Below are 13,298 nucleotides of genomic sequence, written 5' to 3' on the forward strand. Positions count from 1 at the left end.
CAGCAGAACAGAAAGGAAAAAACAAAATAAATAGGAAGCATGACAAATAGTTCTTGAACCATCCAGAATTGGCAAAATTAGTATGACAAACTTGCTGTGCTTCTTCTACCTGAAGTGGGACAACTAATGGTATTTTGATATCGGAAAATGATACTTGAATAACCTCTTTTGACAACATTTAGACACGGGATAGGTGTCTAAATGTGAGTGGTCCATGTGGAAAATGAAAAACCAAATGAGATCTGACGTGGAAAGGGGGCGGGCAGGGTTTAGAAATTCGCGTTTCAAATTTCAAATTCATTTGGAAGATTGTAGAGAGAGAAGTGCAAACGTTGAGAGGGAGACTGTGACCTAGAGAGAGAGGCCGAGAGAGTTGGAGAAAGGGAGTTTGAGAGAGAGAGAGGTCCGACGGAGTGCTTGTCGGAGTGTTGCCGGACAACGTTGAAGGCCGTGTAGGAGTTATTCAACCCCTCCAGCCGGTTCCGATTCACGGCCGCCGCAGCTCCGACGTTGGCCAACGAAGCGAAGACGGCATCGTCTTCCGTTCGGTCCAGCCCAGCGAACTAGGGGCGTGTTCAAGGTCTCGCTTCGTCCCAACTGCTTCCGTCCCTGTCCCGGAGTGTTGTCGGAGTGCTGCCGGAGCATCGCCGGAGTGTGGACTGTTTGGTGGACCAAAAAGAGGGGTTTTCCGGGTTGTCAGTCCCACCCACACCTTTTTCTTCGTCTGTGTTCCAACCGCCACACCTCGTGTTCACTCAAGGTTCGTTTTTTTTTTATTTCAGTGGAATGAATGTATAATATATGTATGATGTTGTTTGTAAGCTGTAAAAATATGACTTGTTGGATGGCGATGGAATGTTGTTTATGTATGATGGAGGTGGTTTGTTAATAGTATTTGTTGGATAAATTAAATGTGTGGTGATTGATACTATGAACATGAGAACATAAACATTCTTCCTTTGACGATACTGAAAATGTGTCTCCGAAGTGGGAAAATTTATGGAATAGACTTTTGTAAGTTTTCTTTAAATTAAAAGATTGATAGACAGTCTTGGTTGCATCTATTATAAACTTGAAAAAATGAGATTGAAAATCTCTTATAAACTTCCTTTGAGTATTAAGTTTGATCCGGATGAAATCACCAACTTAATCAATCTAAATTGTTTGGTCTTCGCGTGTATATTATTCATGTCAACCTTGATCCGAGCTTGAGAAATTTTTCTATTGCCCATAAACTTCAAATGATGTCCAAGGATTACGCGTGGCTTTTAAGTGATACCCATGATGAAAAAGGAAACATAGTCAATGTTGGTTAATTCATATATATCTACTCAATTAGTTACGATTGTTTTTGAGTTGACATACAATGTTTTTATTAAAAGGCAACTATGTTATACGTAAAAATTCTTATAGATGAAATAATATTATGTTTTTTCTTGTTCCAAAGTTTGTAAAAAATTTTATCAGTTCTTTATTTTTCTTCTTCCTTATAATATTTTTGGGTAGAATTACAGTGAGAAAAGAAGAGAACAAAAATTGAAAATTTTGTAATCAGCATTTGTTTCTATTCAGTGTTGTCTTAATTTTGATAACATGTAATCCTTGAAAATTGTTTAAGTATATGATGTTGTTGTTGGAGACATTGCAATTGTAACTAACCGTACAAGGATTGTGGATTTTTCTCAGCCTTTTGCATCATCTAGCCTTGTCATAGTGGCTCCTATCAACAAATCAGGATCAAGTGCTTGGGTGTTCCTCAAACCATTTACAGCAGATATGTGGTGTGCTACGACTGTCTCATTTTTTGTGATTGGAATTGTTATATGGATTCTTGAACACCGAGTCAATAGTGACTTTCGTGGTCCTCCTAAGAAGCAAATTGTAATTATGTTAATATACGCCTTTGTAGCGTCATATGATAACCTTTTACGGCGAGTTTATTGAATTTGGTGCAGCAATAGGTGTCCCAATGTTCATCTTTTGTTTAAGATTCTAAATCCATGTTATTTTGTTGTTTTTCAAGTTCAGCCCCTTAACCCTGTTTAAGAAAAATTGTAATGAAACAACTTACTCCAAAGTCTAATAGTTTCTGTTTTCTTTTTCTTTCTCAAGGTCGTCATAGGATACAGGAGAGGTGGTTCTATAAAATGGGTTGTCCTGAAGAAAGGACAAGCAACTCCAAGCCTTATCAGCTTCACTTGATTAGCTTTTGGGGCCTATATCTTTCATGTGGTGTTGTCTCTCTTGTTGCACTGGTTCTGTTTCTGCTGCGAAAGATTCGGCAATACTCCCGCTTCAAAAAAAGGCAAAAGGATATTGCTTCTTCATCCTCAAAACAACCATGAGGCAGTCAGTGTTCCCAGGTTGTTGTTAACTTGCTAAACCCAACACCACATTGGATTAAGCAATATTCGGATGAACGCTAAATCGAACACCTCACTAAAATCGGATACTGGCTGGACGAACATTAAGATCAATCTCTTAGGCTCAACACTAAAACACCAAACGTTATTAAACAGAAAACTATTTGGCCGAACACTATTTGAACGGACGCTAAGATTGAGCACTTCGACTTAACTGTTTGTACGAACATTCAAAGATCAAGCATCATCAAAGACCGAACGCTGCCTATGGCGAGTACTATCTGAAGACAAACATCATCGAGACCGAACGTTCGCTATGAACGATCACTAACTTAGAATCAACATCATCAAGATCGAACGTTCGCTAACACATAGTATGACCGAACGCTTACAACCTAAACCTCAGAATATCTGATCAAGGTCGAACGCTATCAATCACTAATCACATAATAATATCGCACGCTCAAGATCCAAACTTAAGACTATCAAATTAAGATCCAACGCTCAAGATTGCTATCCGAGAATACCAAGTTAAGAACGAACGCTTATGCTCACTAATACACCAAGGCCGAACGTTTAAGATTTAAACTTAGAATATCAAATTAAGGTTGAACGCTAAAATCCACAATTCACCAAATTCGAACGTTCATGATTTAAACATAAGAACATCAGATTTAAGACCGAACGCTACAATAACTAATTCACCAAAACGAACGTTCAAGATCTTAAACCTAAGAATATCAAATTACAGACTGAACGCTTACTAATACACCCAAAACCGAACGTTCCAGATTCAAACCTAAGAATATCAAATTTAGATCGAACGTTTAAATCACTAAAACATCAAAACCGAACGCTCAGGGTTCAAGCCTGATAATACTAAATTTAGCTGAACACTACAGTCACCCATACACGAAGACCGATCGCCGAACGCTCACCAAAACAAGCCCAGAACGAACGCTAATGCTCGTTACTGGAGGATACAAGACCGAACGGTTATTTGGCCGACCACTATTGTCGAGCACTGTTGGGACGAACGTCTAATATGTTACTAACTTTCACCCATGGACGAACGCTAACGCTGGGTACATCAGAAAATAAAACCGAACGCTCATAATATTTTGGCCGATCACTAATTGGTCGAGCCATTTGAACGAACGCGCGTTCTGCAGAATTCTGCAGAATCGCACCAGATTTCCAAAAACCCCAATTTCATCCCGTTCTTCCCAGATTTGCATGAAAATACAGATTATTTCAACAATCAAAGAAGTAAAACTCATTGTGCAGAAACAACACTGGGACAAAGGCCAAACAAGTGGAGAATTCAGGCAAATGTTTTGCACACAGGGGTCAATTGTGAAAATGACATTGATTTTTAAGTGAACCAATTTTTTATAAGACTTATTAGACATATCAGTGATGTTCAGGCATTGATTATCACATTTATATCGAACTTCATGCCCAAGGAACCATTCTTTGTAAAACTCATTGTGCAGAAACAACACTGGGAGCAAAGTTCAAATAAGTGGGGAGTTTAGGCAAAGGTTTTGCACACAAGGGTCAACTGTGAAAATGACATTGATTTTTAAGTGAACCAATTTTTTTAAGACTTATTGGACATACAAGTGATATTCAAGCAATCCCGTTCTTCCCAGATTTGCATGAAAATACAAATTATTTCAACAATCAAAGAAGTAAAACTCATTGCGCAGAAACAACACTGGGACAAAGGCCAAATAAGTGGAGAATTCAGGCAAATGTTTTGCACACAAGGGTCAATTGTGAAAATGACATTGATTTTTAAGTGAACCAATTTTTTATAAGACTTATTAGACATATCTGTGATGTTCAGGCATTGATTATCACATTTATATCGAACTCCATGCCCAAGGAACCATTCTTTGTAAAACTCATTGTGCAGAAAGAACACCGGGAGCAAAGGCCAAATAAGTGGGGAGTTCAGGCAAAGGTTTTGCACACAAGGGTCAACTGTGAAAATGACATTGATTTTTAAGTGAACTAATTTTTTTAAGACTTATTGGACATACAAGTGATATTCAAGCATTTATTATCACATTTATATCAAACTTCATGCCCAAGGAACCATTCTTTGTAAAACTCATTGTGCAGAAACAACATTGGGAGCAAAGGCCAAATAAGTGGAGAGTTCAGGCAAAGGTTTTGCACATAGGGGTCAACTATGAAAATAGCATTGATTTTAAGTGAACCAATTTTTTTTAAAGACTTATTGGACATACAAGTGATGTTCAGACATTGATTATCACCTTTATATCAAACTTCGTGCCCAAGGAACCATTCTTTGTAAAAATCGTTGTACATAAACAACATTGGTAGCAAAGGCCAAATAAGTGGGGAGTTCAGGCAAAGTTTTTGCAGAGATAGATCAACTTTCAAAATGACATTGATTTTTTAATGAATTTTTTTTAACACTTATTGGACATGCAAATGATCTTCAACCATTGATTATGTCATTTATTGAACATTTCTTTGATGATTTGTAACAAAAAATATGTACATTCAAACCTAATCATCACAATTTCAAATAGTGATAAGAAATCCATAAATGACATTCGTACTATCCATTTTGTAACAACCCTAAATGTTGCAACACTTCATTCCTCCACACAATGTCAACATCCAAAATCCAATCACACACATACTTCTCCCTAACCTCTTGTAGTTCCTCCTACAAAGAAAAAAATGCACACAATATCAATATAATGTCAATGTTCAATCAAAGGGACACACCATGAAAATGTTGATAACTTACACTAGTGTAATTGGATATTGTTTTGCCTTCATATTTCTGAACAACATCCCACAACTCCATAAATTTTAAAAAAATAACTCCACAATCATATCTACATCAAAAAAGTTCAAAATACAAATAATGAAATGCTACTTATATGAAACAAACAAATATTATAATAAAAAAAACAAGATTAAAAACTTACGAGTTCAGTTGGATTGGAGTATGCACGTGTTGAACCTACAAGGACGGTTTGTTGTCTTTGTAACGATTAAACAAATGTCCAAAAAACAATTCAAGATTATGGGCCTGCAAAAAGCCAAAATCAACTTTAGTTTCCAAACTACTAAATCAATTTATAAATACAAAGTACACATCAATTCCAAGACTTACAATTAGAGTGTCAATGAGATTTAGAACACCTTACAATAATTTTTCTCTCTCTCTAAGATAATTAAAAGCAACAAATAGATCATTCTCTCTAACAATAAACAATCACCATATTCAGAGTTTGAACTGATACCATGATATCAAAATATGGTTAAGAAATAAGGCATTAAAATTGAGAAATATTGAAATTGTGCACCGAAGATAAACTTGTAGGTTACCTCATGGACCTGGGATTCAATAAATGCAATGAAGCAGCTTTTCGATCAGCAGTAGCATAGTGATACTCCAATGTTTTCCAACATTCATTGACTGCATCTCTATTAGACAGTAAAATCATGTATGACTCTTGGTCGAAGATCAAGAGACATAAAGTTTAAAGATGCTGCATCATTTGAAATGGGTTCCTCAATATAAGGCCTAAGCTCCATGGTGTGAGTATGAGGGGTTTTGATTCCATCTCTAGATAAGTAAAGAGAAAAGTATGGGTGAGTTAACGTTTACCACCTATACACAAAGCATATACCATATCAAAATACAATAATTAAAGCATTAAAATTAATATCATTCATCTAAAATTTAAACATAATATCATCATTTAATTAAGAACACTTGAATATTCTTATCCTTATAATATTAAATAAAGACCCGTGTTTTACTTCTTAACAATTACTTTTCGATCGGACACTTATACATGTAGCATAGTTTTAATTAAGATTGCACCAAATCCATTTTAAAACATTAACTATTATTATTATTTTTTATTACGTTTCATTTCTTGCAAAGAAAACCAAAATATAATATATATTAGGCTTAATTACCTACTTAGTCCCCATGTTCGGAGGTAATTTGCTGTTTAGTACCCGGTTTTAAAAATGTAGGCATTTGATACCTATGTTTTGAAATTTGTATCAATTGAATCCTACCCACTTAACGCCGTTATAAATCTAACGTTTTTCTGACTGTGTATGTGATTTGTGGACGAGCGTTTGTGGACGAGCGACGAGGACGATCGTCCAGCGAAGAGGACGCTCGTCCAGCGAGGCAGAAGAGGACGCTCGTCCAGCGAAGCGAACGCCCAGTCAGGCAGAAGAGGACGCTCGTCCAACGAAGCGAACGCCCAGTCAGGCAGAAGAGGACGCTCGTCCAACGAAGCGAACGCTCGTCCATAACCGCTCGTCCACAAATCACATACACAGTCAGAAAAAACGTTAGATTTATAACGGCGTTAAGTGGGTAGGATTCAATTGATACAAATTTCAAAACATAGGTATCAAATGCCTACATTTTTAAAACCGGGTACTAAACAGCAAATTACCTCCGAACATGGGGACTAAGTAGGTAATTAAGCCTATATATTAAGATGACTTTCCAATATTAGTAAACTTTATATAGTTGATGAATGCTTTAATATAAAAAAATCTGCACTACTTAAAGTGATACATACATTAAAGGTCCTACCACCATAAGCTTAATTTATTTATTTTAAATAAATGTGAGGGACCTTTCGTTAACCTTTAAACCTTTTATTAGCTTTTAAATATAATAACAGTGGTGACATCAAACAATTTTTTTCTTATTTCCAATGTATACCATCAAAATCCAGTAGCTCCAAACTCTATTAATGTGTACCCATAGTAATTGATAAGTACTGCGGTTGATCAAGACATTTCACTTGCACCTTCTATTTACGTAAGATAAATTGTTACTACTAACACTGCATCTAAAATAAGACAAATCTCCCTCCAACTAAAGTTAACCCCTCATGAAATAATAGATGCAACCAAGACTGTCTATCAATCTTTTAATTTAAAGAAAACTTACAAAAGTCTATTCCATAAATTTTCCCACTTCGGAGACACATTTTCAGTATCGTCAAAGGAAGAATGTTTATGTTCTCATGTTCATAGTATCAATCACCACACATTTAATTTATCCAATAAATACTATTAACAAACCACCTCCATCATACATAAACAACATTCCACCACCATCCAACAATTCATATTTTTACAGCTTACAAACAACGTATCATACATAACCAAAATCATCCACAAACAACATCATACTATATTATACATTTATTCCACTGAAATAAAAAAAAACGAACCTTGAGTGAACACGAGATGTGGCGGTTGGAACACAGACGAAGAAAAAGGTGTGGGTGGGACTGACAACCCGGAAAACCCCTCTTTTTGGTCCACCGAACAGTCCACACTCCGGCGACACTCCGACAGTACTCTGGCGGCACTCCGGGACAGGGACGGAAGCAGCAGGGACGAAGCGAGACCTTGAACGCGCACCTAGTTCGCTGGGTCGGACCGGACGGAAGACGATGCCGTCTTCGCTTCATTGGCCAACGTCGGAGCTGCGGCGGCCGTGAATCGGAACCGGCTGGAGGGGTTGAATAGCTCCAACACGGCCTTCAACGTTGACCGGCGGCACCTCGGCAAGCACTCCGTCAGACCTCTCTCTCTCGAACTCCCTTTCTCCAACTCTCTCGGCCTCTCTCTCTCTAGGTCACACTCTCCCTCAACCTTCGCGCTTCTCTCTCTACAATTCTCTCTCTACAATTCTTTGAAATGAATTTGAAATTTAAAACGCAACTTGAAACCCTGTCCACCCCTTTTTCACGTCATATTTCATTTGCTTTTTGATTTTTCACGTGGACCACTTCCATTTAGACACCTGTCCCGTGTCTAAATGTTGTCAAAAGAGGTTCTTCAAGTATCATTGGAGAATTATATATACCTTTATAAGTCTAATACATATATTATCATTAAATTTTATTATAACTAATATATATATATATATATATATTATATTTACCTTTACATCATGATTTTTATTCAAACTTAATTATAAATTATAAATTTATTTTTTTAATATTATTTAAAATAAAAAGCGATGTAAAATATCCTAAGTGAGATTTATTTCCCAAAACACCCTTGTGGTTGAGTTTTATAAAGGGTCTATGACACTGCCCAACAGTGAGAAGAGATGGATGTGTTACTGAAGGTGGCAATCCAGTTACCCATATTTTGCCCACACATCAACCACAACCCGACCCGCAAACGTTGTTCCACGGAGCTACGTTTTTCGCATTGGAACAACGCCAACGCAGAGAAGTTCAACCAGCGCCGCCGGACGCTCCATGAAATCGAAGAGGAAATTTGCCGCACTCGCCGCAACATCGCCGCAGATAACATCATTAACACTGTCACTACTGCCGCTGTTTCCCCCACTTCCGAAACTTTTAAATCTCTCGGAACCCCCTCTGCACCGTCGCAACCTTCTATTCTGGGGAAAAAATCGAAATACTCTAAACCACCTCCAAAACCGAAGTCCTTGCTTGATTGGCATCCCGTGGTTTCACGAGTCGAGAGACTTGAGTTTCAACCGGGGCCGGAAAATGTGAAAATCGGTGAGGATGGAGTGTCTTACGTGGTCGAAGGCGCACCGTTCGACTTCAGGTTCAGTTACACGGAGACCCCGAAAGCGAATCTGGTGAAATTGCGGGAGCCGCCATTCGCACCGTTTGGACCGCCAACCTTGCCACGACCATGGACAGGGCGGAACCCAGTACCGCCGAGCCAGACAACTGTGAGGGAGTTCCACTTGCTCGATCCGTCGCCATCAGATGAGAACGGAGCTGAACTAGTCCGTTTGGCCATGCCGATTTTGGAGTCGAGGGAGGAGGTGTTGGGAGAACTGTTGAGTAAGGATGAGATCAATCGCTTAGTTAAGAGGGCGGAGAAATCTTCGCGCCAACTACATATTGGTATTTTCTTTTATGTATTACAGCTGATGTTTTGTTTTTAATTTTATAAAATATTTTAATTTGATGTCTGTGTAAAAATGATCAACCTGTTAGAAATAAAGTTCCGGATTTACCAATTATTCATCTACAACTTAAAGCCGAACGCTCACATTCAGAATTTTATTAAAGCCGAACGCTACAATCTAAGAATACGATCGCCGATCGTCACTAAACAAACCCAGAACGAACACTAACCTTCGTTACTGGAAAAACCGAACGGTAATTTAGCCTACCATTGTCGAACACTGCACGGACAAACGGCCACTGGATGATTTGGACGAACGCTCAATGTGGATGATTTGGACGGACACTCAACACTAATTTACTAAGACCGAACGGTCGAGACTGATACTTAAGAATATCAAATTTTAAGCAAAACCGAACGTGCAGGATATATTGGCTTTGGACGAACGCTACACTTATATGGTAGGACGAACACTACATTCCTATGTGAGGACGAACGCTACAGGACGAACGCTCAGCAACAGGCCGAACACTTCTCTGGACGAACGATACACTCATATGGAAGAACGAACGATACATTTTAAGGACGAACGCCAACGCTCGTCAAACTGAAGACCGAACGCGACACTCAGGACAACGCAAACGCTCGTCAAACTGAAAAGTGAACGCTCAGCATATTATGGCCGAGCTACGTGGACGAACGTCCCAAATTAACCGATCCGGACGAGTGCTCAGAACAAAAACCGAACGTTCAGAATTTGGCTACTTTGGACGAACGTTCAGAAAAGATACCGAACGTTTAATATAACTTTTTCAGAAAGACCGAACGCTCTTAACAATGGGAAGAACGTCCCATTTTAAATCCTAAAATTTGAACGTACGCGCGTTTCTGCAGAATTCTGCAGAATCGCGAAATCCAGAAACCCAGAAACCAGAAACCCAAATTCATCCCCAAATTTCCCAGATTTGCATCAAACACAGCATAATTCAATAATCAAAACGAAAAATCTAGCTCCCCTTACCTCTTGAAGACTTCCTTGAATCTTTCTCCAAAAGATTTACAGTGTCTGGATCTCCTTCCTACTCCAAAAGCTCTTCACTTCTCCTCTCCCAGATTTTTGCAGCAAGTCTTGCACTCCTCCAGATGCAGCACCGAACACCTTTCTTGAATCAATCTCCTCCAAGACTTGCCATCCAAGGCCTCTTTGCAACTCCAGCACCTCTGAACTTCACCTCCTTCACCAATTTGCAGCAAGAGTTTTTCTCTCCCAATTAAGCACCCAGCACCCCGTTTTATTTCCTACGTCTGCAGCTTTGTTGAAGGGTGCCCATCATGAGAGAAAAAAAAACCCGAACGTTGCTCCCCCTTTGCTGCTGTTTTTCAACACCCATGCTCCCCATTTTTCCAAATAAAACAAAACTCCAACTCCCCCTATGGCAGCTAGTGTCCCCCAGCATTAAATGCTTCCCCACCCCTTTAAGAAAACAAGGTCCTTACAGAAAACCCCCTTTTTTTTTCATTCTTTTTTTCTAAATCTCATCATCTAAAACTAAATGCAGCCTAGAGACTTAAAAACAAATATTTAGAATAAATTAATAGAACAAATTTAAATGTCAACACAAGACAAGTAATTATGTACTAAAGGAGTAGTGTTATTTCCAAAATGTTTATATTAGACACCTTTTATACAAGTGGAAATAGATAACCTACTCTAGTGGCACAGAAAACAAATGACTAATACAAATAGAAATTTGAGATAGAACTTACAAGAATTCTGACTCTTACTTCAAATCTTGTGACTTCTTACTATCATAACCTGTCTGACAGTTTATAAAGAGGCTCAGGTGGAGTTGATTTAGAAAAAGCCATAGTGGTTTGATAAATGTAGTCGTCATCCAAAAATTTATCATCTAAAACAAGAGCACAGCCTTGCTCAACAGCTTGGTCCAACAGCAATAAAAGTCCTTCTGTACAAGGTGCACAACTTGATGGCTCACAAACATCTGCTTCTGAACCATCAAGAAAGTTGTTTGAATGAGGATCTGCTACAATGCTGGCAGAACTTTTATTGGTACCCGGTACCATTTGTGGTGTGCAAGAAAAGGCCATGACATCTTCTGTGATTTCAACTTCACATGTTTTCATAGGGAGTGAAGCAGCACCAGAAACATCAGACACAGGTGGATTGCTATGTTCTGTGAGACAAAGCACAGTTTTGTGCAAACTCAAATTATCTGAATTAGATAAAATCCTTGTGTCAAGAGGTTCACTGCATAGATGCTCAGTTCTATTGTTTTGTAGACACGTCGCTGATAATTTTCGGACACCTAGAGTCAATTTATTGGAATTTCCACTGTCAACGATAATTTTAGTGGCTTTTGTGTCATCATCTCTGGGATTTGGTAAAGAGGGCCTCCAATTTGGTCCTCTCCACATAAGTATGTGGTCATCTTCAAATGAAAGCAATATACATGGAACTAGATCCTAGAGTCAATGAACATATGTTAGAAAAAGATGTTTATTATAGCATCATTGAAAAATTTACATTACATAAGTCAATGCCTATTATCTTCAACGTTGAATTCAAAGTTTAAGTGAACATGGTTATACCTTTAGTTTTGCTCCAATCTTTTTATAGTCACTTGTATTTAGTTCTTGGCAATTTATTCGCACAAGGTCACATTGTTCAAATGCCTCTCTGACATTAGTCACAAGGTCCCAATATACACCATTTTTTGCTGCAACAATAAAATGATAGGGACATGTTAGTTTGAAGAAAGAACAAGAATAGTTAAATTGTAATGAATCTCCAAAACAATCTACCTAGTTTGCGGATGGGCATCAAGACCCTTCCCTTTTGACGCATTTCAGTTGCTTCGTCAAGTGTTAAACCTTTTGGAACTCGTTTAATCAGCTTAGGATATACTGGAGACACTGGTCTCCACCACATAAGAGGAAATTGTGGTCGTGTTTCATAGCTGTAGTTTCTCCCCCTGAAAAGGTACACTGTGCCAAAATGTCGGTAAATGATTTTCCCCCAGTCCTTTCCTGGCAAAACCACACAACATGACACAGCACACAAGATGAGTTTCTTATTCCCAGTGGATTCTCAAAGCGTAAAAGGCATATATTCATTTAAGTGGTAAGGGAAGCAAGCAAAGTATAAGAGATTACAAACTGAAAAAACAAACCTCTAACTGCTGGCACACATTATCCATGTCGACGGTACACACTCCTCTGCATTTTATCTTGCACACAGTGCTCCTCATCCAATATGTATGTATGTTTTCCAACATGTTATGTGTCAAACCATCCCTGCCTAAATCAGAAATTTGAGTGCAACAAAAGTATATTTCCCATTCCCAATAACCAGTTAAGTACATAAAAGTGATCCCCTCACTCTCATCCAGCATAAACTATTTTCCACTCCTCTTTCCATGTCAAATAATCTTTTACAAGTAAGGTTTCTTGAAAGCACAAAGCTTAAATTCAATTTTTTTCAAAGTGCTTTTCGTATTGTCCTATAATGAAAATTAAGATTTTACCACAAGCATCAAACCAACTTTAAATATCACGTCTTAGTGCATAAACACCTAAGGTAAAACTCTTCTTCAACAAATTTTCCGGTATGCCCTTACCAGAGAAAAACTAAATAAATAAATTGAGTTTCAATCATAAACTAAAATCAAATTAAGCACTTCTTCATGTTTTATAAAACTTCTGTCCTGACCTGTAACTCGTGAAAGATGCACATTTTTTCTCTCTAATAAATAATTATGAAGAAATTTATCGATAGACTTAAAAACAATTGGAGAATTGCATCTAAGTATTATTGTCCATTAGATTCATACAAACTTTTGAAACAAAGTAATATAAATTGCAAAACACAGATGGTAAACACGAGGGAGCCCTTCATAAGGACTTGCATACATACACCAATAACAATCAAATTATCATATTTGTCATGAAAGGAAAACACTAAAATAATGTTTA

At 37.9% G+C, this 13,298-nt stretch overlaps 1 protein-coding gene and 1 long non-coding RNA gene across 2 annotated transcripts in view; both read right to left on the reverse strand.

Annotated features, from left to right (window-relative positions):
• Positions 1-4,830: 4,830 nt before the first annotated feature.
• Positions 4,831-5,245, reverse strand: LOC148195709 (uncharacterized). Its single transcript, XR_015780760.1, has 2 exons — positions 5,155-5,245; positions 4,831-5,070 (listed from the first exon to the last, which is right to left on the reverse strand). It is a non-coding gene; the product is annotated as an uncharacterized LOC148195709 (long non-coding RNA).
• A 5,665-nt stretch (positions 5,246-10,910) lies between these two features.
• Positions 10,911-13,298, reverse strand: part of LOC148195710 (CRS2-associated factor 1, chloroplastic-like) — a 3,641-nt gene continuing 1,253 nt past the window's right edge. Inside the window, exons 2-5 of the mRNA XM_088094275.1 lie at positions 12,497-12,624; positions 12,129-12,348; positions 11,916-12,043; positions 10,911-11,789 (exon numbers count right to left, since the gene is read on the reverse strand). Coding sequence (XP_087950401.1) covers positions 11,115-11,789; positions 11,916-12,043; positions 12,129-12,348; positions 12,497-12,624 — 1,151 coding nt within the window. The 3' untranslated portion in view covers positions 10,911-11,114. The remainder of the gene's footprint in view (positions 11,790-11,915; positions 12,044-12,128; positions 12,349-12,496; positions 12,625-13,298) is intronic.

The sequence above is a fragment of the Vigna umbellata genome, chromosome 7 (genome assembly GCF_029865625.1).
Source record: "Vigna umbellata cultivar VRB3 chromosome 7, Vumbellata_1.0, whole genome shotgun sequence".
Lineage (NCBI taxonomy): Eukaryota > Viridiplantae > Streptophyta > Magnoliopsida > Fabales > Fabaceae > Vigna > Vigna umbellata.